We start from the raw sequence: 27971 nt of genomic DNA on the forward strand, positions 1-27971 counted from the left end.
GTTATTAAACTAACCATTACCATAATATATATTACTAATATGAGCAAAATCATAATAGTAAACTAATTAATTAACAGAATTACCACTACTGAAAGCAAACTAATGTAGCTCCAACACCTGCCAAACAACATGTGGTGATGTAGGTACTGTTTGACAATTATTTTTTTAAGGTTTTCTGACCCCGAGACTCAACTATTTTCTGCAATTCTCCAGCTGGGATCCTTGAAGAGTCTTTAGCCACTCATCTCTCCTTCTCACCGTGCATTAGGACGATAAAGACAGACACACGTCCTCTTCCGGGCAGTTTTGTAACATTTTATGTTGATTGGAACTTTTATTGCCCTGATGGGGGAAATGGCAATTTTCACTGCTCTAGATCTTTTCTTAAAGCCACTTCACTAATTCATTAATTTGTGAAGCTCAATGATCTTTTGCTGCACATCAGAAGTATATTCTTCGGTTTTTCTTATGTGACAGATGATTAAGGGATTTTTGGCTTTGTTTTCCTCCTATTTATATTTCTTCTATCCATGGCTGGATAATTTCATGTTCATAATCACCATGGAGAGCTCAAAATTGTGAATATGAATGGGAATATACTTTAGAGATATTTTACTCATAGTAATTTCTAGGGGTGCCAATAATTGTGTCCAACGTGTATTTGAGAAAAAAAAAAAAAACATTTTCATTAAGATATTTCCCCCAATTTTAAATTCTTATTATCCAATGAAAGGTTAGCTTTTTGTCATTTTTTTAATAAAAGATCAAAAGGATTAACAATGCAGATTAATTTTCACATACTTCTTCGATCATATTTTCCAAGGGTGCCGATATTTTTGGCCATGACTGTAGGTATACTGATAGTTTACTAATAAAATCTTTGTACACTTTGAAGTATAGTCTCAGTAAACTACTAGTTTAGTAGTTTTATACTGCTAGTATACTGATAAGCTTTCTTTAAATGAACTTTACATCATACTTTAAGTATACTACTATTTAGGTTTGAATTTGTATATATTCTGTTACATGAATATCTGAACATGCAAAACATCCAAAGAAACAAAAAGGGTATCTGCTTGAAAACAAAAACATCTTATTTTATCTTTATGCATTCTTTTTTTTTTTAAACACTTTAATGTGGGTAAGTTTCATAAAAATAAAGAAATAACATTTTGAACAATAAGCTGAAAAATGACTATGAATTGGATTCGGAATGATAATCAAAATATAGATGGAGTCGATCAACACCCCAAAGCTTGACTGTAATTATTACGTCTTCATCTGTCGACATTTTATTCCATAACGTTACAGTTTTGATGCTGTTCATGTCAGATGATCGTGTTAGATTACCTGTGTTAGTATCTGTTAGTATCTGTTTTTTTGGAAATTCTGTGCAGAAGATGTGTACTAGTGCCCTCTAATGAAAACAATGATTCTAGGAGCACAAGTATAGCTCAAATATATTTAGACTTTTTAAGTATAAGTCAAGTATACTTAAATGTCATTTTAAGTATATTTCTGAGGAGTACATAGAGCCCATTTTCGAGAAGTACATACAAATTAAGCTAAAAACATACTTTCCTATTTTTTATTTAAAAAGAAGTATACTAATAGCACACTTGAATAAACTTCTTTTCCGTAAGGGATGGCATATTATAAGCAATAACAGCTGGTTTTTAAAATGAATGACTTACTTTAGTCTTCCATTCAGAAAAGCAGCTCTTCATCTGCATTACGACAGTTTTCTGCTTCGTTCTCATTTCCCATTATTTTCAGATACCACACTCTCTTGATAGGATTTCAGAAACATTATACGATCATCATATCATCTATTCTAAAGTGTCAAGAACTGTATACAAATAATTTGTGATTGAAAACATTCTACCCTATTCATTTAAAGGGTTAGTTCACCCAAAAATGAAAATTATGTCATTAATGACTTACCCTCATGTCGTTCCAAACCCGTGAGACCTCCGTTCATCTTCAGAACACAGTTTAAGATATTTTAGATTTAGTCCGAGAGCTATCTGTCCCTCCATTGAAGCTGTTTGTACGGTCTACTGTCCATGTCCAGAAAGGTAAGAAAAACATCATCAAAGTAGTCCATGTGACATCAGAGGGTCAGTTAGAAGTTTTGAAGCATCGAAAATACATTTTGGTCCAAAAATAGCAAAAACTACGACTTTATTCATCATTGTCTTCTCTTCCGTGTCTGTTGTGAGAGAGTTCAAATCAAAGCAGTTTGTGATATCCGGTTCGCGAACGAATCGTTTGCTGTAACCGGATCTTTTTAAAACAGTTCACCAAATCGAACTGAATCGTTTTAAACGGTTCGCGTCTCCAATACGCATTAATCCACAAATGACTTAAGCTGTTAACTTTTTTAATGTGGCTGACACTCCCTCTGAGTTCAAACAAACCAATATACCGGAGTAATTCATGTACTCAAACAGTACACTGACTGAACTGCTGTGAAGAGAGAACTGAAGTTGAACAAAGAGCCGAGCCAGATAACGAACAAAAGATTGACTCGTTCTCGAGTCAAGAACCGTTTCTGTCGGACGCGTCTGGATTCGAGAACCGAGGACCATGTAAAAAGCAATAGACTTACGCATAACTTAAAAAAAAGAATAAATACTCAGTTTCTGCTAAGACATCTCCTACATCATGACACTGAGTATCTTTAGTATCAGATGAATGATTAATTCTTCTTGTGCATCACTGAATACCTGAGGAGAAACACTGTCACTGACACACAAAGCAGCATTTAAGCAGTTCAGTGCAACTCGCCAAAGTTTCTGAGCAATTCTTAGGAAGGCGTCTGACTCTCTCGGTATGTGTCTGTGCTGTTTGTATCTTTTAACCACTTGATGGCGCTCTGATGATACTGCTCTGCACTTTGACCAATGACACCATAATACACCTCAAACTGAATAATATGAATGAAAGGATGCTTTTGAAAGAAATGTTCTTTATAGACTTTGTAACCTTCTGTCTGATGTTTCCTTCGTACAGCACAAAAAAAAAGAAAAAAAATAGATGCATTTCATCCTGTGAAGATAACTGATTAATCATTTGCTCCACCTTTATATCAAGCTCTTGGATCACTCCATAGTTCCTTATAGGTCAAGCTCCAGCCTCTATAAGTGCTTTCACAATGTCTTCACAGTCTTGATCAACAGCACATTGCAATGGAGTCAAAATTTGGTCCTTCTGGGACTGGGTTCTGGAATGCCATTTATATATATATATATATATATATATATATATATATATATATATATATATATATATATATATATATATATTTTTTTTTTTTTTTTTATATATATTTATATATATATATATATTAATATTAATATTTACGCTGCCATTCAAGCTCTCTAATGTTATTATTATTTCAAATAACAAAACAATCACAAAAAATACTCTCTAATATGTAGAGACATGTAATTCAGGCACTAAGTATTATTACTTCATCATTATAATAGACCAGTTTTAGTGTTTGCAAACAGTGGTGACGTTTTTTGTGGGCGGAGTCTATAGGGTAGCAGAAAATGAGAGTCTGTGCAAGCCATGGAATAAAATAATAAAAAATTTAATTTTGAGTTTATATTTCAAAATTCTGACTTTTTTTCTTGCAATTCCAAGATTATATCTCACACCTCTGATAAGAAACATCAACTTGTCATTCTCTCTTTTCCACTCGGCTCAGAATCATGAGTTTATATCCCACACTTCTGGCTTTTTTCTTCAGAATCGACAAACTCGCAATTGTTGAGTCAAGTTATAAAGTTCGAACTAGGAGATAAAAACTTGCATTTGCAAGAAAAATGTCAGAATTGTAATATAAAATAGGTAAATGTTATGCAAAATTGTAGAGGTTTAAAAAAAATATTGTTTTTAATATTATAATTGTAGGGCTAATACAATATGTCCCTTACGTGAATATCATATAGATTTATTGTTTAAATCAAATTAATGCTTTAAGTAGGGTAATCACAGCAGGTTTCATCCAGATTTAAACGTTTGCGTTCAGCTTCAAATGGCGTTTTTGACAACAGTATATAAAAATGATTTCCATTCCGATTTTGACACCCAAAAGCACAACAATATAATTTTTCTCTTATTTCATGGATTTTACCATTTTCCCTCCACTTGTTCCTAGTGTTTTTCTGCCACTTTTTTTATTTTATTTTATTTTTATTTTTTTCTGCCACCACAATGCGGCGCGCAGCTGCAAGTGACGTAGCTGTGACGTCCACTCCAAACTGGTCTTGCGTTTCTTTTCTTTACATTAAGAGAAAGTGTTCATTTTTTACAAAGTTTTTTAGTTAAAATCTTTAAATTATATCCGTATCGTGTCATATGTATTAATTTCAGCAAATTCTATTTTTTCTATAATTATTATATCTAACTAAAATGGCATATAATATTGTCAACGAAATAAAAATGTTTTCAGAAAATACTTTTTTAACATTAAACTATTTTTAAACATTTAAAGTAAAACATTCCAGCTATAAAAAGTTATTCTGAGCTCATTAAAATAATATTTAAGTTACACTGAAGTTATTACTTTTTTATTGTTAAAAATATTCCTTAAAACAATTCTTTGTTACATGTTTTACAGACTGTTTTACAATTTTAGTAAACTTTTTACTGGTTCTAGCACATACATTGCTGCATTTACTTTAGTTGTTTGTCCAAATGCAAGTTAAAAAGTGCAGAGCAATCCCCAACATACTGAAGATGTTGAGTGGAACATAAGTTTTGGATCAATCGTTATGGCCCAGTTTAACCCCTTGAACCTAACACAATGTAATACTGATGCAAATATATATTTATTTATTTTTTCAGTAAAAATCTTTTCCTTTTACTTCTGGTGTTGTTAATAATCTTAAGTACAGTATAAGTATGCAGTCGATATCAGTGCATTTAATTATGTAAATGTGACATTTAATATAACTGGTTTGTGAGACTGATTAAATGTAAAGTTGTTGAGACTAACAATGATTGCTATTACTGCTGTCAGATAGCATGTTAGACGGTTAAAATTACCTGTAGTGTTCCAAGACATTGCACATCTTTCCATTCGCAGAGCTGGGCCTATCATATTGGTATCTGCATCGTTGAGATTGAAACTTACCGGTATTTACTTATCCAGTATGCTTCCGAAAAAAACGGTAATACCATAACTTCCTAGTTCTTATAGACAACACTCGACTCTACACGTCATCCACCCCACACCTACTTCAGGAGAAGGTTTGTGTATAGGAAACCCCCAAATGGTGGCAACATGCTGTAGGCTGATAAACACAACTAATGCTACAGTAAGCCTAGTTTAAACTGCATCCTAAAACTAGGTGATGAAACTGTAACTGCACATAAAATGTTCTAGGCTTATTCTGTACTGACTCAAAATGAATGTTTTCTTGTCTTTATCTTTACCCAGTAATGTTATTCACTGTAACTTTGATAATATCAAAATCACCCCCTTTCCTAGTTTTTTTTTTCTTTCTTTCTTCCCTTTCCTTCATCGACTACAATTTTGGTTTCATCCTTGCTCCTTGTTATTGTGTTGTTGTTTTGTTTTATTTATTTATTTTATTATTATTTTTCTTTTCTCTCTTTAATGTAAACTTTGTGCTGGTCTATATGAAAGTGTCTTACATTGTTGGTTACCTGTCTTGTTATGTAAATTAAGCAATAAAAAAATAAATAAAAAAAATCAGTGTTCATGAGCATTTATTTACATTAGTATTCAAAACCAAGTCTAACAATCAACAAATGAGAATAAAAACAATTTACAAAATTTAAATGCCATTTTGCATATCAGATTAAACTAAAACTGGTATAAGGACATTATATGATCAAGAGTTGTTCTTTGATTTTTTAAAATAAGATAAAGGTATTGAATATTAATAGCTGAATATCATGCTTTTGCAGGCTGCAGTCATTATTTGGGCTTGTGTTATTCTGCTCTCTGTATCCCAGCTTGCAAAACAGTATAGAAATGAGGTTCTTATTTTAACACACTTGTAATCAAAGTCACACATTTAACATTCGTCACTTATACTTAAAATAAAAAGCTTTTTACATTCAAATGTATCTCCAAAATCTGTTTATCACATTCTTGAAGTTGTAATGAGTACACTCTCAAAAAAAGGTATGAATGCTATCATTGGGGTGGTACTTTTTCAAAAGGCACACCTTTGTACCTTAAAGATACATATAAGTACCTAAAGTGTACATGATATTAGTACCAAAAAGGTACATGATTTTAGTACCTAAAAGGTACAAAATTGTACCTTTTTAAAAGGTACTGCCCCAGTGGCCGCTTTTGTACCTTTTTTCTGAGAGTGTAAGATCAAGTCATTTTCTTTATTAACAGACATACAGGTGCTGGTCATATAATCATCAAAAAGTTGATTTATTTCACTAATTCCATTCAAAAAGTGAAACTTGTATATTATATTCATTAATTACACACACACACACACACACAGATATATTTAGATTGTTTATTTATTTTAATTTTGATGATTTAACTGACAACTAAGGAAAATCCCAAATTCAGTATCTCAGAAAATTAGAATTTTTTGAAAAGGTTCAATATTGAAGACACCTGGAGCCACACTCTGATTAGCAGACATGGGGACTTGTGACTTGGTGACTTGGACTCGAGTCGACTCGAGTCGCTATTTTTAGGACTTGTGACTTGACTTGACAAAAAATAAAATACTTGAGACTTGACTCGGACTTGGAAGTTAAAGACTCGGAACTTGACTTGACTTGAGACAGGATGACTTGAATGACTTGAGTGTTAATCACATCATGTTTTCAGTTTGAATATAAAATATATAAATTATTTTTAAAAATAAATTTGATTACTCAGCTGGAGCGCAGGCTGAGAATCGCGTTGTCATGACTGGATCAGGACACTATCATCAGTCATGCCCTCTCTACCTTACGCACACCACGCCCACTTAGATCAGATATCACATCACATCAACATCTCAGCTTGAGGGGTACCGAGGGTCATCGCTTTTGTCGTCAATAATTCGCGCCTAAAAACGCGTGGAAATCGCTAGGCGCGCCGCTTTCTCCTTGTTTCCAAAGCGCTCGGGCAGTTGCGCCCCTGCCGTTGCTAAGCAACCATGACGCGCTCTCTCCATGACGAGCAAAGGATAAATGGATTTGCAGCACTAAAAATCGCTTGCAGTAGCTCTGCTACTAAATTTATTTAAAAATGGCAATCCATATACAGCTATGATCAGCTGTTCCTTCATCTTGGCTGAGCTTTCAACGTTGTTACGGGGAAAGGATGAAGCTGCTTGATTGGTTCTTGTCACATGACCAGCGGTGCCATTGCGGCTCTCTGAAAAGTTGAGATGTTTTTAACTCGATGCGATGCGGACGCGATTGGAAAAAACGAGCGTGTCGCACCGCGTGTGCATCGCGACCGCGTTGCTTCCATTATGAGCGCGCATACCGGTGGCGCATACATGGTGGGATAGGCCACATCGTGCTCGGCTTGCAGACAAGACTCTCTCGATTCTTATATTTTGCAAGTGCAATACCTTGTAATAGAGGTAATGACTTACGGATATACTCTGAGAGAGAGATTGTGTTTGTGTGTGTGTGTGTGTGTGTGTGTGTGAGAGAGAGAAAGAAACACACTCGTGCTTTACCTGATGAAGGAAACCCAAACTGAGTCTGACTCCAATCACTACCCCAACATTCAGAAACTAATTGACAAAAATCTGAAGTATAATTAAGATGAAAAATGAAAAAATGAATTTGAGCTCCAAACCAAACTCCAGTGTTATTCGGCCCTAAACAGAACCACAAAACTGGCAAATTACTTATCACTCAAGCAATTAAAAGAAAGACAAATCCTTTCAAAATATCGACTCAGTGATCATGATTTGGAAAATAGAGATTGGTAGACATAAAAGATCCTGGCTACCGAGAGAAGCGAGACTGTGCAAACACTGTGAGCTGAATCAAACAGAGGATGAGAAACACTTCCTTCTTGTCTGTCCCAAATACAGCACTACAAGAGAAGACATTCTTCCCACAGTTTGAAGCTTTGAATCCTTCATTCTTGTTTCTAAATGACTCTGAGAAACTACTCTATATACTTGGAGAGAATGAGACGGCAGTCACAATAGCTGCTAAATATTTATACACCATACACACCATACGAAAGGGATAATTTATTGTATTCAACTGTTTTATTTTATATTCTTAATTGTATATAATTACTATTATTAATATTAGAAATATTATCTGCTGCTGCTATTTTGATTGTATTGTATTTTATTGTAATCATATTTTATATTTTATTCTGTATCTAAATGCTTTGGCGATACTGTAACTCAAATGTCATGCCAATAAAGCAACTTGAACTTGAGAGAGAGAGAGAGAGAGAGAGAGAGAGGAGAAATGTAAGAAAGTTTAATGTTGTATGTAAACTGTGTTTGAGGGGAAGTTGTGGCCTAATGGTTAGAGAGTCAGACTTGCAATCGAAGGGTTGTGAGTTCGAGTCTCGGGCTGGCAGGAATTGTGGGTGGGGGGAGTGCATGTACAGTTCTCTCTCCACCTTCAATACCACGACTGAGGAGCCCTTGAGCAAGGCATCGAACCCCCAACTGCTCCCCGGGCGCCGCAGCATAAATGGCTGCCACTGCTTCCGGGTGTGTGTTCACAGTGTGTGTGTGTGTTCACTGCTCTGTGTGTGTGCACTTTGGATGGGTCAAATGCAGAGCACAACTTCTGAGTATGGGTCACCATACTTGGCTGAATGTCATGTCAGTCGTGTTACAGAGAGAGAGAGAAAGAGGTGTTCAGAGAGGAGTCTGTTGGATGTTTAGCTGTTATTTGTTTTATGGACTCAATGTTGAAAATGTAAAACATTTCAAACACTGTTGGCAGAAGTGAAAAATAAATAATTTTATGAAGTTACAATTTTGTTTGATTCCATGTTTACTGAACATGAGTATTTACTATGCAAATCCAAATTATTTTAATTTACTGACAGTTACTTATATCTTGTCTTTTAACTTTATTAAGATCAGATTCTGCAGGTAAAATTACAATAATAAGGTGACTTGACTTGGACTTGACTTGACTTACTACAGGACTTGACTTGACTTGACTTGACATAACTTGTGACTTTACTTGACTTGACTTGCCCAAGAAAAAAATACTTGGGACTTACTTGAGACTTGAAGGTTAAGACTTGAGACTTACTTGAGACTTGCACATGTGTGACTTGGTCCCATCTCTGCTGATTAGCTAATTAAATCAAAACACCCGCAAAGGCCTTTAAAAGGGGGAAGACTGCTGACTTGACAGTTGTCCAAAAGATGACCATTGACACCTTGCACAAGGAGGGCAAGACACAAAACGTCATTGCAAAAGAGGCTGGCTGTTCACAGAGCTCTGTGTCCAAGCACATTAATAGAGAGGTGAAGGGAAGGAAAAGATGTGGCAGAAAATGTGTACAAGCAGTAGGGATAACCACACCCTGGAGAGGATTGTGAAACAAAACTCATTAAAAAATGTGGGGGAGATGCACAAAGAGTGGACAGCAGCTGGAGTCAGTGCTTCAAGAACCACTACACACAGACGTATGCAAGACATGGGTTTCAGCTGTCGCATTCCTTGTGTCAAGACACTCTTGAACAACAGACAGCATCAGAAGCGTCTCGCTTCAAAAAGGACTGGACTGCTGCTGAGTGGTCCACAGTTATGTTCTCTGATGAAAGTACATTTTGCATTTCCTTTGGAAATCAGGGTCCCAGAGTCTGGAGGAAGAGAGGAGAGGCCCACAATCCAGGTTGCTTGAGGTCCAGTGTAAAGTTCCCACAGTCAGTGATGGATTGGGGTGCCATGTCATCTGCTGGTGTTGGTCCACTGTGTTTTCTGAGGTCAAAGGTCAACACAGCCGTACACCAGGAAGTTTTAGAGCACTTCATGCTTCCTGCTTCTGACCAACTTTATGGAGATGCAGATTTCATTTTCCAACAGGACTTGGCACCTGCACACAGTGCCAAAGCTACCAGTACCTGGTTTAAGGACCATGGTATCCCTGTTCTTAATTGGCTAGCAAACTCACCTGACCTTAACCCCATAGAAAATCTATGTGGTATTTTAAAGAGGAAGATGCGATTTGTCAGACCCAAGAATGCAGAAGAGCTGAAGGCCACTATCAGAGCAACCTGGGCTCTCATAACACCCGAGCAGTGCCACAGACTGATCGACTCCATGCCACGCCGCATTGCTGCTGTAATTCAGGCAAAAGGAGCCCCAACTAAAGATTGAGTGCTGTACATGCTCATACTTTTCATTTTTATACTTTTTAGTTGGACAAGATTGCTAAAAAACCTTTGTTTGTATTGGTCTTAAGTAATATTCAAATTTTCGGAGATATTGAATTTGGGATTTTCCTTAGTTGTCAGTTATAATCATCAAAAATAAAATAAATAAACATTTGAAATATATCAATGTGTGTAATGAATTAATATAATATACAAGTTTCACTTTTTGAATGGAATAAGTGAAATCAACTTTTTGATGATATTCTATTTATATGACCAGCGCCTGTATCATAATTTTAAAGGTTTGTGCTTTTGACAGTTTCCCTGTATTGGGATACTCCACTCCAATATGACAATTTTGTCATTAGTCACTTACCCCCATGTCATTCCAAACCCGTAAAAGCTTCGTTCATCTTCAGAACACAATTTAAGATATTTTGGATGAAAACCAGGAGGCTTGTGACTGTCCCATAGACTGCCAAGTAAAATACACTGTCAAGGTCCAGAAAATTATGAAAGACATTGTCAGAATAGCCCATCTGCCATCAGTGGATCAACCATAACATTATGAAGCGAAAAAAAACTTTTTGGACACAAGGAAATAAAAATAACGACTTTATTCAACAATTCTTCTCCTCTGTCTCTCCACATCACCGTAGCGCCATTTTGGAGAATATGAGCTGAACGCAGGCAGTGTACGTTCCTCTGAGTCAGCCGTGCCACAACAATGTGCTGTTTTCTTTCAAACTAAAGCTTAAATATACATAGAAAACGTATCATTTTGAAGCGGCTAACACAGAGGAGTGTACACTGCCTGCTTTTAAGGGTTTGGAACTACATGGAGGAAAGTGATTAATAACTAAATTTTCATTTTGGGGTGGAGTATCCCTTTTAAGCTTATATTTTTTCCTTTCACAAAAGTCTTGATATTTTAATGAATTATCACATAAACACACATTTATGCCTAAAACCACACAACTTAAATGTAAGTTTTGATGATTTAAACTCTGAACAGGCCCTTATAAATAGAGGATGATAGAGGCGTTTCATTTTAATTGAATAATTACTTGACAATACAGCTTAGTCCACTGACCAAAAGAGAGACATGATTTAAATAAATATAGAAAAATTAGGTAAAAATGTCTCTAAAGATAATAGGATTGCATTTGTCACCTGTATCACTATTTGATCTTGCATGCCTGTGCTGAAAACTGTATTTTTTTTTCTCAATGTTGTTGCAGCCACATCATGCACAATATCAGCTGTTGCTTACAGAGTTTTGAAAGGCTGTCAGAGTTACAGTATATATCATTATGAAGAGTGATTTAAGTAGTTACAGGTGCCAACTGCAACTCTTTTCCGCGGTCCATGCACTGTACGTTCAGCAGAAATGTCCTCTGATACAGCAGGGCTAAGGAAATGTTATATATAACAAGAAGAATATGAAGTAGTACAACAAAAATTGTCGAAACCCTCCCAGGATCTATGTAAAGCTACACAGATGCATGATGTAATACTTATTACTGTAACCTGATTATGCTTCCCAGACCCCCCTCGTCTTAAAACCCACTAAGGGCCTTCCCAGAAAAACGTCCAACTGCTAAAGGAAGGGTTGCTGACGTGCTTTAACTGTGACTGTGTCCTCAATACTTTACTACTCAAAGACTGAGATCAATGATGATATGCTCAAAAATCTGTGTGCTGCCCTTAAAACTGGAGGCGAATAGGAAGTCCCTCCGGTCAGTGGAGACCACAGTGAAGGAGCGAGGAGACTGGATGTAGACTTCCTTGAAACGCACAAAAACCTTCTCCTCTGCATCCCATAGATAGATCTGCGAGAAGGTGTAGTCGCTTCCCAGAGCCAGGTAGTACCTTTCTTTGAAGGAAAATGGCTGCAGGATCATGGAGCCTCTCGAAGGAAGGGCCTGGACCTCTGAGAACTCCTTTGCAGTCCAATGCAAGACTTTGGAGTCGCCGATGTATCGGGTCATGGCCAGATAAAGATCCTCCTTGATCCAGAAGGTCTTGACAGCGACTACATCTTCCATGTTAGGGATTTCCCCTTGCAAGGCAAACTTCTGAGTGCTCCTGCTCCACTGGTAAATGACCGGTACTTGGGAACGGCTCGCTAGGATAAGATGGGCCTTACCGTCCAAATTCACAAACTCTGCGTCTGTATCACGAAACCATTCGTGAAGTGACTGGTAGGAGTAGAAGCCCTTGTCGTTCCATTTGTAGAGAGTAGAAAGTCCAGCCTTCGAGCTGTCAGCGATGATGAAGAACCAGTCATTGCCGATCTGAAATGCCTCAATGTCATTCGGCTTGGAAATCTTGGATACCTCAATGTCTTGGAACTTCGTGAACTTGCTTTGGTCTTCATCAAACTTGTAGATGTGGGAACCACCAAAGAGTTGAGCAACGATGACAAACACCTGCTCCTGGATGATCACAGACCTGCAGCCAACTATGGACTGACCTTAAAAAAAAAACACAATGCATGAAATTTATTTGGCCATATACAACTTCATTTGATGGCTTTACCATGATTGTACCTGTGATGTTGTCGTAACTCCTGAAGTTCATCTCGATGTGGTCCCATTGGAGCACCATGCAGCTCTCTATGTTGGGAGCAGCGATGGCCACATACACGTCTTTCTTGTGGGAGAACGTGTCCACAGACAATGACTCAGTAGACACAGAGTGGAGAGGAATGAAATCTGGGCAACATATGGTAAAATTGCATCTTAATAACTTAGTAAGTGTTTTGCATCTCACAACTGATGTGCTGCAGAAAAAACCCTAAAAAGATACCCAAGGCAAGTATTCTTTGCATGTCAGTGAAATATTCCCAAGCTATAAATGCTCCTGTTGGATGAATACATCCCAATCTATTGTCTGGGACACACCAAGCCGACTTCAATGTACTAGTGTGTACAAAAACTAAAAGTGTTGACGCCTTGAATTGGCTGGACCAAAAACTGTGCTTGAACACACCACACGGACTACAGCCACCTGCAAACTAGCATATGTGTCATATTCATCATGCTGAACTGGGTATACTCCTGCTGATGTGAGCTTGACAAGAGCATACACTGCAAATACTAGACTGACAGATGCTCTTTGACAGCCGACCGTCAGCTAGGTGTGTCCCGGCCTTTAAAACTTCAATGAAATGAAAGTACACTCTAAAAAATAAAGGTTTTCTATTGGCATCAATGGTTCCATGAAGAACTTTTAACATATATAGAACATTTTCATTCCACAAAGTGTGCTTTTGTAGTGGAAAAGGGTTTGTAGTGGAAAAGGTTTGTGAGACTGATTAAATGTAAAGTTGTTGAGACTAACAATGATTGCTATTACTGCTGTCAGATAGCATGTTAGACGGTTAAAATTACCTGTAGTGTTCCAAGACATTGCACATCTTTCCATTCGCAGAGCTGGGCCTATCATATTGGTATCTGCATCGTTGAGATTGAAACTTACCGGTATTTACTTATCCAGTATGCTTCCGAAAAAAACGGTAATACCATAACTTCCTAGTTCTTATAGACAACACTCGACTCTACACGTCATCCACCCCACACCTACTTCAGGAGAAGGTTTGTGTATAGGAAACCCCCAAATGGTGGCAACATGCTGTAGGCTGATAAACACAACTAATGCTACAGTAAGCCTAGTTTAAACTGCATCCTAAAACTAGGTGATGAAACTGTAACTGCACATAAAATGTTCTAGGCTTATTCTGTACTGACTCAAAATGAATGTTTTCTTGTCTTTATCTTTACCCAGTAATGTTATTCACTGTAACTTTGATAATATCAAAATCACCCCCTTTCCTAGTTTTTTTTTTCTTTCTTTCTTCCCTTTCCTTCATCGACTACAATTTTGGTTTCATCCTTGCTCCTTGTTATTGTGTTGTTGTTTTGTTTTATTTATTTATTTTATTATTATTTTTCTTTTCTCTCTTTAATGTAAACTTTGTGCTGGTCTATATGAAAGTGTCTTACATTGTTGGTTACCTGTCTTGTTATGTAAATTAAGCAATAAAAAAATTAATAAAAAAAATCAGTGTTCATGAGCATTTATTTACATTAGTATTCAAAACCAAGTCTAACAATCAACAAATGAGAATAAAAACAATTTACAAAATTTAAATGCCATTTTGCATATCAGATTAAACTAAAACTGGTATAAGGACATTATATGATCAAGAGTTGTTCTTTGATTTTTTAAAATAAGATAAAGGTATTGAATATTAATAGCTGAATATCATGCTTTTGCAGGCTGCAGTCATTATTTGGGCTTGTGTTATTCTGCTCTCTGTATCCCAGCTTGCAAAACAGTATAGAAATGAGGTTCTTATTTTAACACACTTGTAATCAAAGTCACACATTTAACATTCGTCACTTATACTTAAAATAAAAAGCTTTTTACATTCAAATGTATCTCCAAAATCTGTTTATCACATTCTTGAAGTTGTAATGAGTACACTCTCAAAAAAAGGTATGAATGCTATCATTGGGGTGGTACTTTTTCAAAAGGCACACCTTTGTACCTTAAAGATACATATAAGTACCTAAAGTGTACATGATATTAGTACCAAAAAGGTACATGATTTTAGTACCTAAAAGGTACAAAATTGTACCTTTTTAAAAGGTACTGCCCCAGTGGCCGCTTTTGTACCTTTTTTCTGAGAGTGTAAGATCAAGTCATTTTCTTTATTAACAGACATACAGGTGCTGGTCATATAATCATCAAAAAGTTGATTTATTTCACTAATTCCATTCAAAAAGTGAAACTTGTATATTATATTCATTAATTACACACACACACACACACACAGATATATTTAGATTGTTTATTTATTTTAATTTTGATGATTTAACTGACAACTAAGGAAAATCCCAAATTCAGTATCTCAGAAAATTAGAATTTTTTGAAAAGGTTCAATATTGAAGACACCTGGAGCCACACTCTGATTAGCAGACATGGGGACTTGTGACTTGGTGACTTGGACTCGAGTCGACTCGAGTCGCTATTTTTAGGACTTGTGACTTGACTTGACAAAAAATAAAATACTTGAGACTTGACTCGGACTTGGAAGTTAAAGACTCGGAACTTGACTTGACTTGAGACAGGATGACTTGAATGACTTGAGTGTTAATCACATCATGTTTTCAGTTTGAATATAAAATATATAAATTATTTTTAAAAATAAATTTGATTACTCAGCTGGAGCGCAGGCTGAGAATCGCGTTGTCATGACTGGATCAGGACACTATCATCAGTCATGCCCTCTCTACCTTACGCACACCACGCCCACTTAGATCAGATATCACATCACATCAACATCTCAGCTTGAGGGGTACCGAGGGTCATCGCTTTTGTCGTCAATAATTCGCGCCTAAAAACGCGTGGAAATCGCTAGGCGCGCCGCTTTCTCCTTGTTTCCAAAGCGCTCGGGCAGTTGCGCCCCTGCCGTTGCTAAGCAACCATGACGCGCTCTCTCCATGACGAGCAAAGGATAAATGGATTTGCAGCACTAAAAATCGCTTGCAGTAGCTCTGCTACTAAATTTATTTAAAAATGGCAATCCATATACAGCTATGATCAGCTGTTCCTTCATCTTGGCTGAGCTTTCAACGTTGTTACGGGGAAAGGATGAAGCTGCTTGATTGGTTCTTGTCACATGACCAGCGGTGCCATTGCGGCTCTCTGAAAAGTTGAGATGTTTTTAACTCGATGCGATGCGGACGCGATTGGAAAAAACGAGCGTGTCGCACCGCGTGTGCATCGCGACCGCGTTGCTTCCATTATGAGCGCGCATACCGGTGGCGCATACATGGTGGGATAGGCCACATCGTGCTCGGCTTGCAGACAAGACTCTCTCGATTCTTATATTTTGCAAGTGCAATACCTTGTAATAGAGGTAATGACTTACGGATATACTCTGAGAGAGAGATTGTGTTTGTGTGTGTGTGTGTGTGTGTGTGAGAGAGAGAAAGAAACACACTCGTGCTTTACCTGATGAAGGAAACCCAAACTGAGTCTGACTCCAATCACTACCCCAACATTCAGAAACTAATTGACAAAAATCTGAAGTATAATTAAGATGAAAAATGAAAAAATGAATTTGAGCTCCAAACCAAACTCCAGTGTTATTCGGCCCTAAACAGAACCACAAAACTGGCAAATTACTTATCACTCAAGCAATTAAAAGAAAGACAAATCCTTTCAAAATATCGACTCAGTGATCATGATTTGGAAAATAGAGATTGGTAGACATAAAAGATCCTGGCTACCGAGAGAAGCGAGACTGTGCAAACACTGTGAGCTGAATCAAACAGAGGATGAGAAACACTTCCTTCTTGTCTGTCCCAAATACAGCACTACAAGAGAAGACATTCTTCCCACAGTTTGAAGCTTTGAATCCTTCATTCTTGTTTCTAAATGAGAAACTACTCTATATACTTGGAGAGAATGAGACGGCAGTCACAATAGCTGCTAAATATTTATACACCATACACACCATACGAAAGGGATAATTTATTGTATTCAACTGTTTTATTTTATATTCTTAATTGTATATAATTACTATTATTAATATTAGAAATATTATCTGCTGCTGCTATTTTGATTGTATTGTATTTTATTGTAATCATATTTTATATTTTATTCTGTATCTAAATGCTTTGGCGATACTGTAACTCAAATGTCATGCCAATAAAGCAACTTGAACTTGAGAGAGAGAGAGAGAGAGAGAGAGAGAGGAGAAATGTAAGAAAGTTTAATGTTGTATGTAAACTGTGTTTGAGGGGAAGTTGTGGCCTAATGGTTAGAGAGTCAGACTTGCAATCGAAGGGTTGTGAGTTCGAGTCTCGGGCTGGCAGGAATTGTGGGTGGGGGGAGTGCATGTACAGTTCTCTCTCCACCTTCAATACCACGACTGAGGAGCCCTTGAGCAAGGCATCGAACCCCCAACTGCTCCCCGGGCGCCGCAGCATAAATGGCTGCCACTGCTTCCGGGTGTGTGTTCACAGTGTGTGTGTGTGTTCACTGCTCTGTGTGTGTGCACTTTGGATGGGTCAAATGCAGAGCACAACTTCTGAGTATGGGTCACCATACTTGGCTGAATGTCATGTCAGTCGTGTTACAGAGAGAGAGAGAAAGAGGTGTTCAGAGAGGAGTCTGTTGGATGTTTAGCTGTTATTTGTTTTATGGACTCAATGTTGAAAATGTAAAACATTTCAAACACTGTTGGCAGAAGTGAAAAATAAATAATTTTATGAAGTTACAATTTTGTTTGATTCCATGTTTACTGAACATGAGTATTTACTATGCAAATCCAAATTATTTTAATTTACTGACAGTTACTTATATCTTGTCTTTTAACTTTATTAAGATCAGATTCTGCAGGTAAAATTACAATAATAAGGTGACTTGACTTGGACTTGACTTGACTTACTACAGGACTTGACTTGACTTGACTTGACATAACTTGTGACTTTACTTGACTTGACTTGCCCAAGAAAAAAATACTTGGGACTTACTTGAGACTTGAAGGTTAAGACTTGAGACTTACTTGAGACTTGCACATGTGTGACTTGGTCCCATCTCTGCTGATTAGCTAATTAAATCAAAACACCCGCAAAGGCCTTTAAAAGGGGGAAGACTGCTGACTTGACAGTTGTCCAAAAGATGACCATTGACACCTTGCACAAGGAGGGCAAGACACAAAACGTCATTGCAAAAGAGGCTGGCTGTTCACAGAGCTCTGTGTCCAAGCACATTAATAGAGAGGTGAAGGGAAGGAAAAGATGTGGCAGAAAATGTGTACAAGCAGTAGGGATAACCACACCCTGGAGAGGATTGTGAAACAAAACTCATTAAAAAATGTGGGGGAGATGCACAAAGAGTGGACAGCAGCTGGAGTCAGTGCTTCAAGAACCACTACACACAGACGTATGCAAGACATGGGTTTCAGCTGTCGCATTCCTTGTGTCAAGACACTCTTGAACAACAGACAGCATCAGAAGCGTCTCGCTTCAAAAAGGACTGGACTGCTGCTGAGTGGTCCACAGTTATGTTCTCTGATGAAAGTACATTTTGCATTTCCTTTGGAAATCAGGGTCCCAGAGTCTGGAGGAAGAGAGGAGAGGCCCACAATCCAGGTTGCTTGAGGTCCAGTGTAAAGTTCCCACAGTCAGTGATGGATTGGGGTGCCATGTCATCTGCTGGTGTTGGTCCACTGTGTTTTCTGAGGTCAAAGGTCAACACAGCCGTACACCAGGAAGTTTTAGAGCACTTCATGCTTCCTGCTTCTGACCAACTTTATGGAGATGCAGATTTCATTTTCCAACAGGACTTGGCACCTGCACACAGTGCCAAAGCTACCAGTACCTGGTTTAAGGACCATGGTATCCCTGTTCTTAATTGGCTAGCAAACTCACCTGACCTTAACCCCATAGAAAATCTATGTGGTATTTTAAAGAGGAAGATGCGATTTGTCAGACCCAAGAATGCAGAAGAGCTGAAGGCCACTATCAGAGCAACCTGGGCTCTCATAACACCCGAGCAGTGCCACAGACTGATCGACTCCATGCCACGCCGCATTGCTGCTGTAATTCAGGCAAAAGGAGCCCCAACTAAAGATTGAGTGCTGTACATGCTCATACTTTTCATTTTTATACTTTTTAGTTGGACAAGATTGCTAAAAAACCTTTGTTTGTATTGGTCTTAAGTAATATTCAAATTTTCGGAGATATTGAATTTGGGATTTTCCTTAGTTGTCAGTTATAATCATCAAAAATAAAATAAATAAACATTTGAAATATATCAATGTGTGTAATGAATTAATATAATATACAAGTTTCACTTTTTGAATGGAATAAGTGAAATCAACTTTTTGATGATATTCTATTTATATGACCAGCGCCTGTATCATAATTTTAAAGGTTTGTGCTTTTGACAGTTTCCCTGTATTGGGATACTCCACTCCAATATGACAATTTTGTCATTAGTCACTTACCCCCATGTCATTCCAAACCCGTAAAAGCTTCGTTCATCTTCAGAACACAATTTAAGATATTTTGGATGAAAACCAGGAGGCTTGTGACTGTCCCATAGACTGCCAAGTAAAATACACTGTCAAGGTCCAGAAAATTATGAAAGACATTGTCAGAATAGCCCATCTGCCATCAGTGGATCAACCATAACATTATGAAGCGAAAAAAAACTTTTTGGACACAAGGAAATAAAAATAACGACTTTATTCAACAATTCTTCTCCTCTGTCTCTCCACATCACCGTAGCGCCATTTTGGAGAATATGAGCTGAACGCAGGCAGTGTACGTTCCTCTGAGTCAGCCGTGCCACAACAATGTGCTGTTTTCTTTCAAACTAAAGCTTAAATATACATAGAAAACGTATCATTTTGAAGCGGCTAACACAGAGGAGTGTACACTGCCTGCTTTTAAGGGTTTGGAACTACATGGAGGAAAGTGATTAATAACTAAATTTTCATTTTGGGGTGGAGTATCCCTTTTAAGCTTATATTTTTTCCTTTCACAAAAGTCTTGATATTTTAATGAATTATCACATAAACACACATTTATGCCTAAAACCACACAACTTAAATGTAAGTTTTGATGATTTAAACTCTGAACAGGCCCTTATAAATAGAGGATGATAGAGGCGTTTCATTTTAATTGAATAATTACTTGACAATACAGCTTAGTCCACTGACCAAAAGAGAGACATGATTTAAATAAATATAGAAAAATTAGGTAAAAATGTCTCTAAAGATAATAGGATTGCATTTGTCACCTGTATCACTATTTGATCTTGCATGCCTGTGCTGAAAACTGTATTTTTTTTTCTCAATGTTGTTGCAGCCACATCATGCACAATATCAGCTGTTGCTTACAGAGTTTTGAAAGGCTGTCAGAGTTACAGTATATATCATTATGAAGAGTGATTTAAGTAGTTACAGGTGCCAACTGCAACTCTTTTCCGCGGTCCATGCACTGTACGTTCAGCAGAAATGTCCTCTGATACAGCAGGGCTAAGGAAATGTTATATATAACAAGAAGAATATGAAGTAGTACAACAAAAATTGTCGAAACCCTCCCAGGATCTATGTAAAGCTACACAGATGCATGATGTAATACTTATTACTGTAACCTGATTATGCTTCCCAGACCCCCCTCGTCTTAAAACCCACTAAGGGCCTTCCCAGAAAAACGTCCAACTGCTAAAGGAAGGGTTGCTGACGTGCTTTAACTGTGACTGTGTCCTCAATACTTTACTACTCAAAGACTGAGATCAATGATGATATGCTCAAAAATCTGTGTGCTGCCCTTAAAACTGGAGGCGAATAGGAAGTCCCTCCGGTCAGTGGAGACCACAGTGAAGGAGCGAGGAGACTGGATGTAGACTTCCTTGAAACGCACAAAAACCTTCTCCTCTGCATCCCATAGATAGATCTGCGAGAAGGTGTAGTCGCTTCCCAGAGCCAGGTAGTACCTTTCTTTGAAGGAAAATGGCTGCAGGATCATGGAGCCTCTCGAAGGAAGGGCCTGGACCTCTGAGAACTCCTTTGCAGTCCAATGCAAGACTTTGGAGTCGCCGATGTATCGGGTCATGGCCAGATAAAGATCCTCCTTGATCCAGAAGGTCTTGACAGCGACTACATCTTCCATGTTAGGGATTTCCCCTTGCAAGGCAAACTTCTGAGTGCTCCTGCTCCACTGGTAAATGACCGGTACTTGGGAACGGCTCGCTAGGATAAGATGGGCCTTACCGTCCAAATTCACAAACTCTGCGTCTGTATCACGAAACCATTCGTGAAGTGACTGGTAGGAGTAGAAGCCCTTGTCGTTCCATTTGTAGAGAGTAGAAAGTCCAGCCTTCGAGCTGTCAGCGATGATGAAGAACCAGTCATTGCCGATCTGAAATGCCTCAATGTCATTCGGCTTGGAAATCTTGGATACCTCAATGTCTTGGAACTTCGTGAACTTGCTTTGGTCTTCATCAAACTTGTAGATGTGGGAACCACCAAAGAGTTGAGCAACGATGACAAACACCTGCTCCTGGATGATCACAGACCTGCAGCCAACTATGGACTGACCTTAAAAAAAAAACACAATGCATGAAATTTATTTGGCCATATACAACTTCATTTGATGGCTTTACCATGATTGTACCTGTGATGTTGTCGTAACTCCTGAAGTTCATCTCGATGTGGTCCCATTGGAGCACCATGCAGCTCTCTATGTTGGGAGCAGCGATGGCCACATACACGTCTTTCTTGTGGGAGAACGTGTCCACAGACAATGACTCAGTAGACACAGAGTGGAGAGGAATGAAATCTGGGCAACATATGGTAAAATTGCATCTTAATAACTTAGTAAGTGTTTTGCATCTCACAACTGATGTGCTGCAGAAAAAACCCTAAAAAGATACCCAAGGCAAGTATTCTTTGCATGTCAGTGAAATATTCCCAAGCTATAAATGCTCCTGTTGGATGAATACATCCCAATCTATTGTCTGGGACACACCAAGCCGACTTCAATGTACTAGTGTGTACAAAAACTAAAAGTGTTGACGCCTTGAATTGGCTGGACCAAAAACTGTGCTTGAACACACCACACGGACTACAGCCACCTGCAAACTAGCATATGTGTCATATTCATCATGCTGAACTGGGTATACTCCTGCTGATGTGAGCTTGACAAGAGCATACACTGCAAATACTAGACTGACAGATGCTCTTTGACAGCCGACCGTCAGCTAGGTGTGTCCCGGCCTTTAAAACTTCAATGAAATGAAAGTACACTCTAAAAAATAAAGGTTTTCTATTGGCATCAATGGTTCCATGAAGAACTTTTAACATATATAGAACATTTTCATTCCACAAAGTGTGCTTTTGTAGTGGAAAAGGGTTCTTTAGAATATTAAAATGTTAAGAATTGTTCAATGAAAGATTCTTTGAGGAGCTCAAAAATGGTTCTTCTATGGCATTGCTGCAACAGCCATTTATTTTTAAGAGTGACTAACAACAGATACTTTCTTCCTTTTAGTTCCATACAGAAAAAAAAGATATAGTGCAGGACTTGGTTCTATGCATCGGTATTTAATTGGATTTTCAGATGTGGATGATGCGCTCAAAATTGGGGCAGAGCTTGCAGGAGAGAATTTAAGCAGACTAAATGATTGGAGAGTCACCAGAGAGAAGTCATTTCACTAGAACATCCAGTTATAAAATGAAAGGTCAAACATATGCACACGTTAAATGTTCACAATATGATCTATAACATGTATTTAGAAAACAGGTATGTTTAATTAAGTTCAAGTCGACTTTAAGATTTATTTTTACCAAAGAATCTCAATGTACTCGTAAATAGCTATAAATGACAAACACAATCCACTGAATTGGCTTTATAGTCAGAAAAATTGTCCAATCACACTACCAAGCATGCACATGCTCTTTCACATACCTGTAGAGATGCATTCGTTATGTAAGCTCGTCATGTCATTGAGCCGTTTACCCTTCATCTCCTCGGGACCGGCGCAGAGGACGTCTGATACAGTGGCGTTCGTGCTCTTTAACCACATCATCAGCCACTTCGCTCGGCAATCACACTCAAACACATTGCCCCTCAGGTCTCTGCAATGAAATATATATGAAAACATCAATAAGCATTGATCTTATTATATACTGTACATTTCTGTAGGTTTAAAAAGACATTTTATCATCTCATATTCAATGCACTATACTATAATACAGTTATTGCTAAGTAAGCATTTACAGAAGCTCAGACTCACAGCTCTATCAGTGAGTCCAGATCAGTGAATAGATCTCTGGGCAAAGCTTTAATGTTGTTGTTTGCCAAAGACCTGTGAGGAATACAGCAACAGTTTAGAGAAAAATGCAAACAATTGGCAGACGTATGTTCATTTAATATGATTAAAAGAAACCTACAGATGAGTCAAATCCCTAAGTCCTCTGAAAGAGTATTTTGATGTTGTTTCAATCTTGTTGTTTTCTATAAACCTGAAGAATGGAGAGAAAATTAAGAGTAGAATGTGAATAAATGATGATGGTCAGTGGACATGAAAAGTATTGGATGCAACTATTAAAAGAATAATTAAGAAAAATAAATACAGTCATTTCTATTAAATGTGTAGAAAACATTTAAATTCAAAAGAACTTCAAACGTGTGCAAATGTTCAATTTGTAAATATTCAAAACTTTATTTTTCTCTTACATGAAGAGTTTACTTAAAGATGTACCATCCAAGATGTAGATTAGTTTGTTTCTTCATCAGATTTGGAGAAATGTATCATTTTATCACTTGCTGAGCAATAGTTCCTCTAAAGTGAATGGGTGCCGTCAAAATGAGACCAAACAGCTGATAAAAACATCACAATAATCCACAAGTAATAGACAGCACTCCAGTCCATCATTATCGTCTTGTGAAGCAAAAACTGTTTTTGTAATACACAAATCCATTAATAAGGTGTTTTAACGTTAAACCGTTGCTTCTGGTAAAAATATGAGTCCATCCTTAATCCATAATAATGACTGTTTTTGCTTGTAAATGGTTCTTGATCTCTATATTTCTCTCCTGATTCAGACAGGAGAAAGTAATATTATGAATAGAGGACTCATATTTTAGCCGGAAGTAAGACTTTTGTAATGTCTTGATGGTTCTGTTACTTACAAACACGTAGCTTTTCACTTAATAATATATGTTAAATATGTTAAATGATGGACTGGAGCGGTGTAGACTACTGTAATATTTTTATCAGCTGTTTGGACTATCATTCTGACGGCACCCATTCACTGCAGAGCATCCACTGGGGAGCAAGTGATGAGCAATGCAAATCTCTCTTTTCTCCAAATCTGTTCCTATGAAAAAACTAAAACATTTGCATCCTGGATGATCTGAGAGTGAATACATTTTTTGCAAATTTAAATTTTTAGGTTAAAAGAAATTTCATTATTCACTTATTTAAAAGACCTTAATTTATTTAAATAAAAGCACAACATTTGCCATTTATCTATAAAATGATACCTTTTTAAAAGAGTAAAGAAGACTTACAGGTACTCCAGGTGCGGAAGGCCAGAAAATGCATCGTCCCGTATTGTGGTGAGAGCATTGGAGTTCAGCAACCTGTCAGAGTTTACAGCCACAATCATTCCCAACAATCATCGTCACTGTAATTATAACAATCAGGCTGTGTGTTTACACTGCAGTGCAATACACATAGATAAAAAAGTGCCCTGTCACTGTTAATGAGTGCTAGGACAGGCACATATTTCTCTATATCTCTATGTCAGTGTATCCAATCGCTGACATCCAGCAATACACCAATGACAGCAGGGAAAAGTAATCAGAGTCACTGTGTTCTCAGTGTCAAAAAATGAAGAGGAGGAAAACCGTCACTATCTGGAAGCAAAAGTTCCCTGACTTATTAAAGAGCTAGAGGTGAGTGAAAGAGGCCTTTCTATTTGACATCTGTCACCTTCAACTGTTTAGCTGAGGTGTACACTGGATACCAGTGCTAAATCACTAAGGACAAAACGTTTAATTAATTGTTCAGTGTGCCAAGTAAGATTCCTACTCAGGTGAATGCATTATTGTACAGGCCAAAATATTCTCCAATCTAACATTAGACAGCTAATTGAATCTAGCCCGTTTTTGAGGTTATTCAGCACTTAGAGGGTCAACTGTGCAAACTGGACAGTTTTTGGTAGAATTGGTATATATTTGGTAGACTGCATAATGTTATTCTTTTTTTTTTGCAATACCGCATACATTTATGAAAACAACCTTTAATAAAAATTATACATTTACACAGTTTTACAGTATTTTCTTCAGCAAAAGATTTTAGTTTACAGCAAATACGACTGAAAACCCCAGAGCCATGTCCATTTTTAAAAATTTTTTATAAATAAATAAATCTACAAATTCTCAACAAATGCGAAGTTTACCAGAATCAGTTTCCAGAGTGAATTAATATCATGTCGTACACATATGCTCAGTCAGATGGGCATAACTTACAGTAACTGTAAAGATGGCATGTGTGAGAACATCGCCTCCTTGATCTCAGAGAAGGTCCCATTCACAATACTCCTGCAAAACACCAGTCATATGAGACATTCATGACAAGCCTGACACAAAACGAGACCATGCTACATACATTACAAAAGAAAGATGACAGCTATACGACTGATTATGAGCAGCAGTCGTCCTGTAATGCTATATTTCCTCCTTCAAACACAAGTGTAGCCTACCATCTGATCTAATACAGAAGCGTATGTGGACTCACAGTGAACTGACATCGTTGGGAATCAATCGCAAGACATACGAAGACCCGACGCAGATAATAGACTCCTTGGAGCAGCTGCACGAGGAAGGGCATTTAAAAACCTTTTTCCCCGCGTTCCCTGAAGATGCCAGGCATAAAACCAGCGCCGATATGATCACGACGGTCTGCATGTTGCATGTGTGAATCCGTCCACCCTGCAGCAGTAAATGCAGCACTGAAGCTCCTGACATCAGCAGTCTCGGTCTCGCGACTTATTTATTTATTAGTGCGCCCAACAAAGGTGGATGCTGGATACACAGCCTCGATGACGATTAATGCTACATTTAATTGCAAATGTTCAGTCAGGAATCCTGAAATATGTGCAATCTTTTTAATAGAAATAAGAAAATGTATCTTCCATTTTAGAGAATGGAGAGACTTTTACTCTTGATATTTTGTGGCGCATCATCAAAGTCCACATGAAATCACTTACAGTGCAGTGTTTCTTTCCTGTGTTGGTGTATTTCCCGCTGAAACAGTATGTTGAGGCCATGGTTCATCAAAAAATAAAAATAAAAGCCAATAACCTTTCAAACATAAACATTTAACTCTATTTTTATTTTTTTAGTCTGAAAATATAGCCAGAAATTTAGTTACAACTACAAATGTAACAGTGAACATTACATTTACTGGGACTGCAATATCTTTTAATATATCATATATAATATAATATAATATAATATAATATAATATAATATAATATAATATAATATAATATAATATAATATAATATAATATAATATATGTATAATGTTTTTTTCACTCTTCAGAAATGTGACACATTATATCTGCTTTATTTTTATTTACATTTGCTTTCAGAGAATGTCTGTGGCATCAAGAAAACTGCTACTTTGTTTCATTTTTACAAATTGCTAGTAAATTTCACAAAGAATTGCAAAGAAATGGAAAGTAACACTTTGAATTAAACGTGACATCTTGAAAATGTTTCTTGTAAAACACACGCTCCAGTAATCTGGTTTATTTACATTTTTGAAAAATAATTTTTACAATATACATAAAAAAAATCGAATTAATCACTATTAGTTATTTTAATTAAATTATTAAGCTAATGTTTCTTAACTATTAATTACATTTTTATTATTAAATAGACATTTTAACTATTAAATATTGTATTTATATTTATTAGCTTCTATTACAAAAAAAAAAAAAAAAGGGATTTAGAATATATGTTAAATATGTTTATTTGTTAACAAAGCCACAAAACTCTTCTTGTGGGTTCTTCTGCAATTTGACCGTCTTGCTGTTCTCAAAAAGTCAATATGCTAACATCTATTTAAAACAATGTGTTATCTTACACTAACTGTTTAGAAAACACAAACATTAAAGGAAGTCCCATTATCAGCAGATTGCTCTATTATTGCTTTCAAAACACTTGAAGTTAAAGTAGGTAATAAGTTTATGAGACACGATCCTCAGATACTGATGACTGAGTAAAAACATGAAGAGTAAAGCATCTGGAGCTGCCTTTTATAATTATCTTTTCGATTGGAGATAAACAGATTTGCAATGGGTTCTAGAGGTTTAAAGCCAATTGCAGTTGTTGTTGATTTTTTTATTAGATGCCTGTTTTTCATTTGTTTACTCAAAAAGGACTATAACCAAACCAACCTGATGAACATAATACCATTTATCTGTCAATAATGGCAACAACAATGTGATTTGTGTGTGTGGGGGGGGGGGGGGCACATTGATTAATATTTTTGTTTATTTTTATGTTAGTTTACCTAATTCAGAGGCTAATCTGTGGTGATGCAAAATAACAAACAACGTGATGGGTGATGAGAGGAAATTAATAAGTGTAGCCTAAATTGTTGGAAAAAGCTGTATCAGCAAAAGTGTGATAAACAGTAAGAGGAAAAGAGCTAAAGCTTGTTGAACAGATGGGTGTGGAGCGCAGGAGAGACGGTGAAGGTGGAGGACTGAGACAGAAGGTTTGCAGAGAACAGCAGAGGCTGATTCCACATAAATCATGAGCAGTAATACTGCTGGACTGCACATTAAATGCATTACAGTGAGGTGTGAGCAAAGCTGATTCAACACCTCCCACGCAAAAACAGAGACTACAGCTTCCTCCGCTACGACACACAAGAGATGTTATTACATACGCTGCACTATTGTGTTACTGAGCTAGCACTTTACACACTCCTCTGAAAGAGATCACTTTGTGAGGACTGTACAGCTTAAATACTCCCCCCCCCCCCCCCCCCCCCAAAATACATTAAAGAATATATGCTCACCTTAAAGAAAGAC

At 37.2% G+C, this 27971-nt stretch overlaps 2 protein-coding genes and 1 long non-coding RNA gene across 3 annotated transcripts; all 3 read right to left on the reverse strand.

Annotated features, from left to right (window-relative positions):
* Positions 1-5728: 5728 nt before the first annotated feature.
* On the reverse strand, positions 5729-15150 carry LOC132115312 (uncharacterized). The gene is made up of 2 exons (XR_009425471.1): positions 14881-15150; positions 5729-6239 (listed from the first exon to the last, which is right to left on the reverse strand). It is a non-coding gene; the product is annotated as an uncharacterized LOC132115312 (long non-coding RNA).
* Positions 11362-13775, reverse strand: LOC132128185 (leucine-rich repeat LGI family member 2-like). The gene is made up of 3 exons (XM_059540163.1): positions 13721-13775; positions 12878-13042; positions 11362-12801 (listed from the first exon to the last, which is right to left on the reverse strand). Exons 1-3 carry the CDS (start codon positions 13773-13775, stop codon positions 11984-11986), a joined length of 1038 nt encoding a protein of 345 aa, XP_059396146.1. The 3' UTR covers positions 11362-11983.
* A 4863-nt stretch (positions 15151-20013) lies between the features above and the next one.
* On the reverse strand, positions 20014-26333 carry LOC132127193 (leucine-rich repeat LGI family member 2-like). Its single transcript, XM_059538940.1, has 8 exons — positions 25662-26333; positions 25394-25465; positions 24431-24502; positions 23308-23379; positions 23151-23222; positions 22823-22992; positions 21530-21694; positions 20014-21453 (listed from the first exon to the last, which is right to left on the reverse strand). The coding sequence occupies exons 1-8, from the start codon at positions 25889-25891 to the stop codon at positions 20636-20638; spliced, it is 1671 nt and encodes a 556-aa protein (XP_059394923.1). The 5' UTR covers positions 25892-26333; the 3' UTR covers positions 20014-20635.
* Between the last annotated feature and the right edge of the window lie 1638 nt (positions 26334-27971).

The sequence above is a fragment of the Carassius carassius genome, chromosome 3, assembly GCF_963082965.1.
Source record: "Carassius carassius chromosome 3, fCarCar2.1, whole genome shotgun sequence".
NCBI classification, from domain to species: domain Eukaryota; kingdom Metazoa; phylum Chordata; class Actinopteri; order Cypriniformes; family Cyprinidae; genus Carassius; species Carassius carassius.

Coding starts and splice junctions, on each gene's coding strand:
- LOC132128185 (XM_059540163.1), bottom strand. CDS start 13,775: ATGATAGGCCCAGCTCTGCGAATGGAAAGATGTGCAATGTCTTGGAAC. Junction 13,043..13,720: donor AATGTCTTGGAACACTACAG/GTAATTTTAACC, acceptor TATGTTGCCCAG/ATTTCATTCCTCTCCACTCT. Junction 12,802..12,877: donor GAGTTACGACAACATCACAG/GTACAATCATGG, acceptor TTTTTTTTTAAG/GTCAGTCCATAGTTGGCTGC.
- LOC132127193 (XM_059538940.1), bottom strand. CDS start 25,891: ATGTCAGGAGCTTCAGTGCTGCATTTACTGCTGCAGGGTGGACGGATT. Junction 24,503..25,393: donor ATGCCATCTTTACAGTTACT/GTAAGTTATGCC, acceptor AAACTCTGACAG/GTTGCTGAACTCCAATGCTC. Junction 21,454..21,529: donor GAGTTACGACAACATCACAG/GTACAATCATGG, acceptor TTTTTTTTTAAG/GTCAGTCCATAGTTGGCTGC.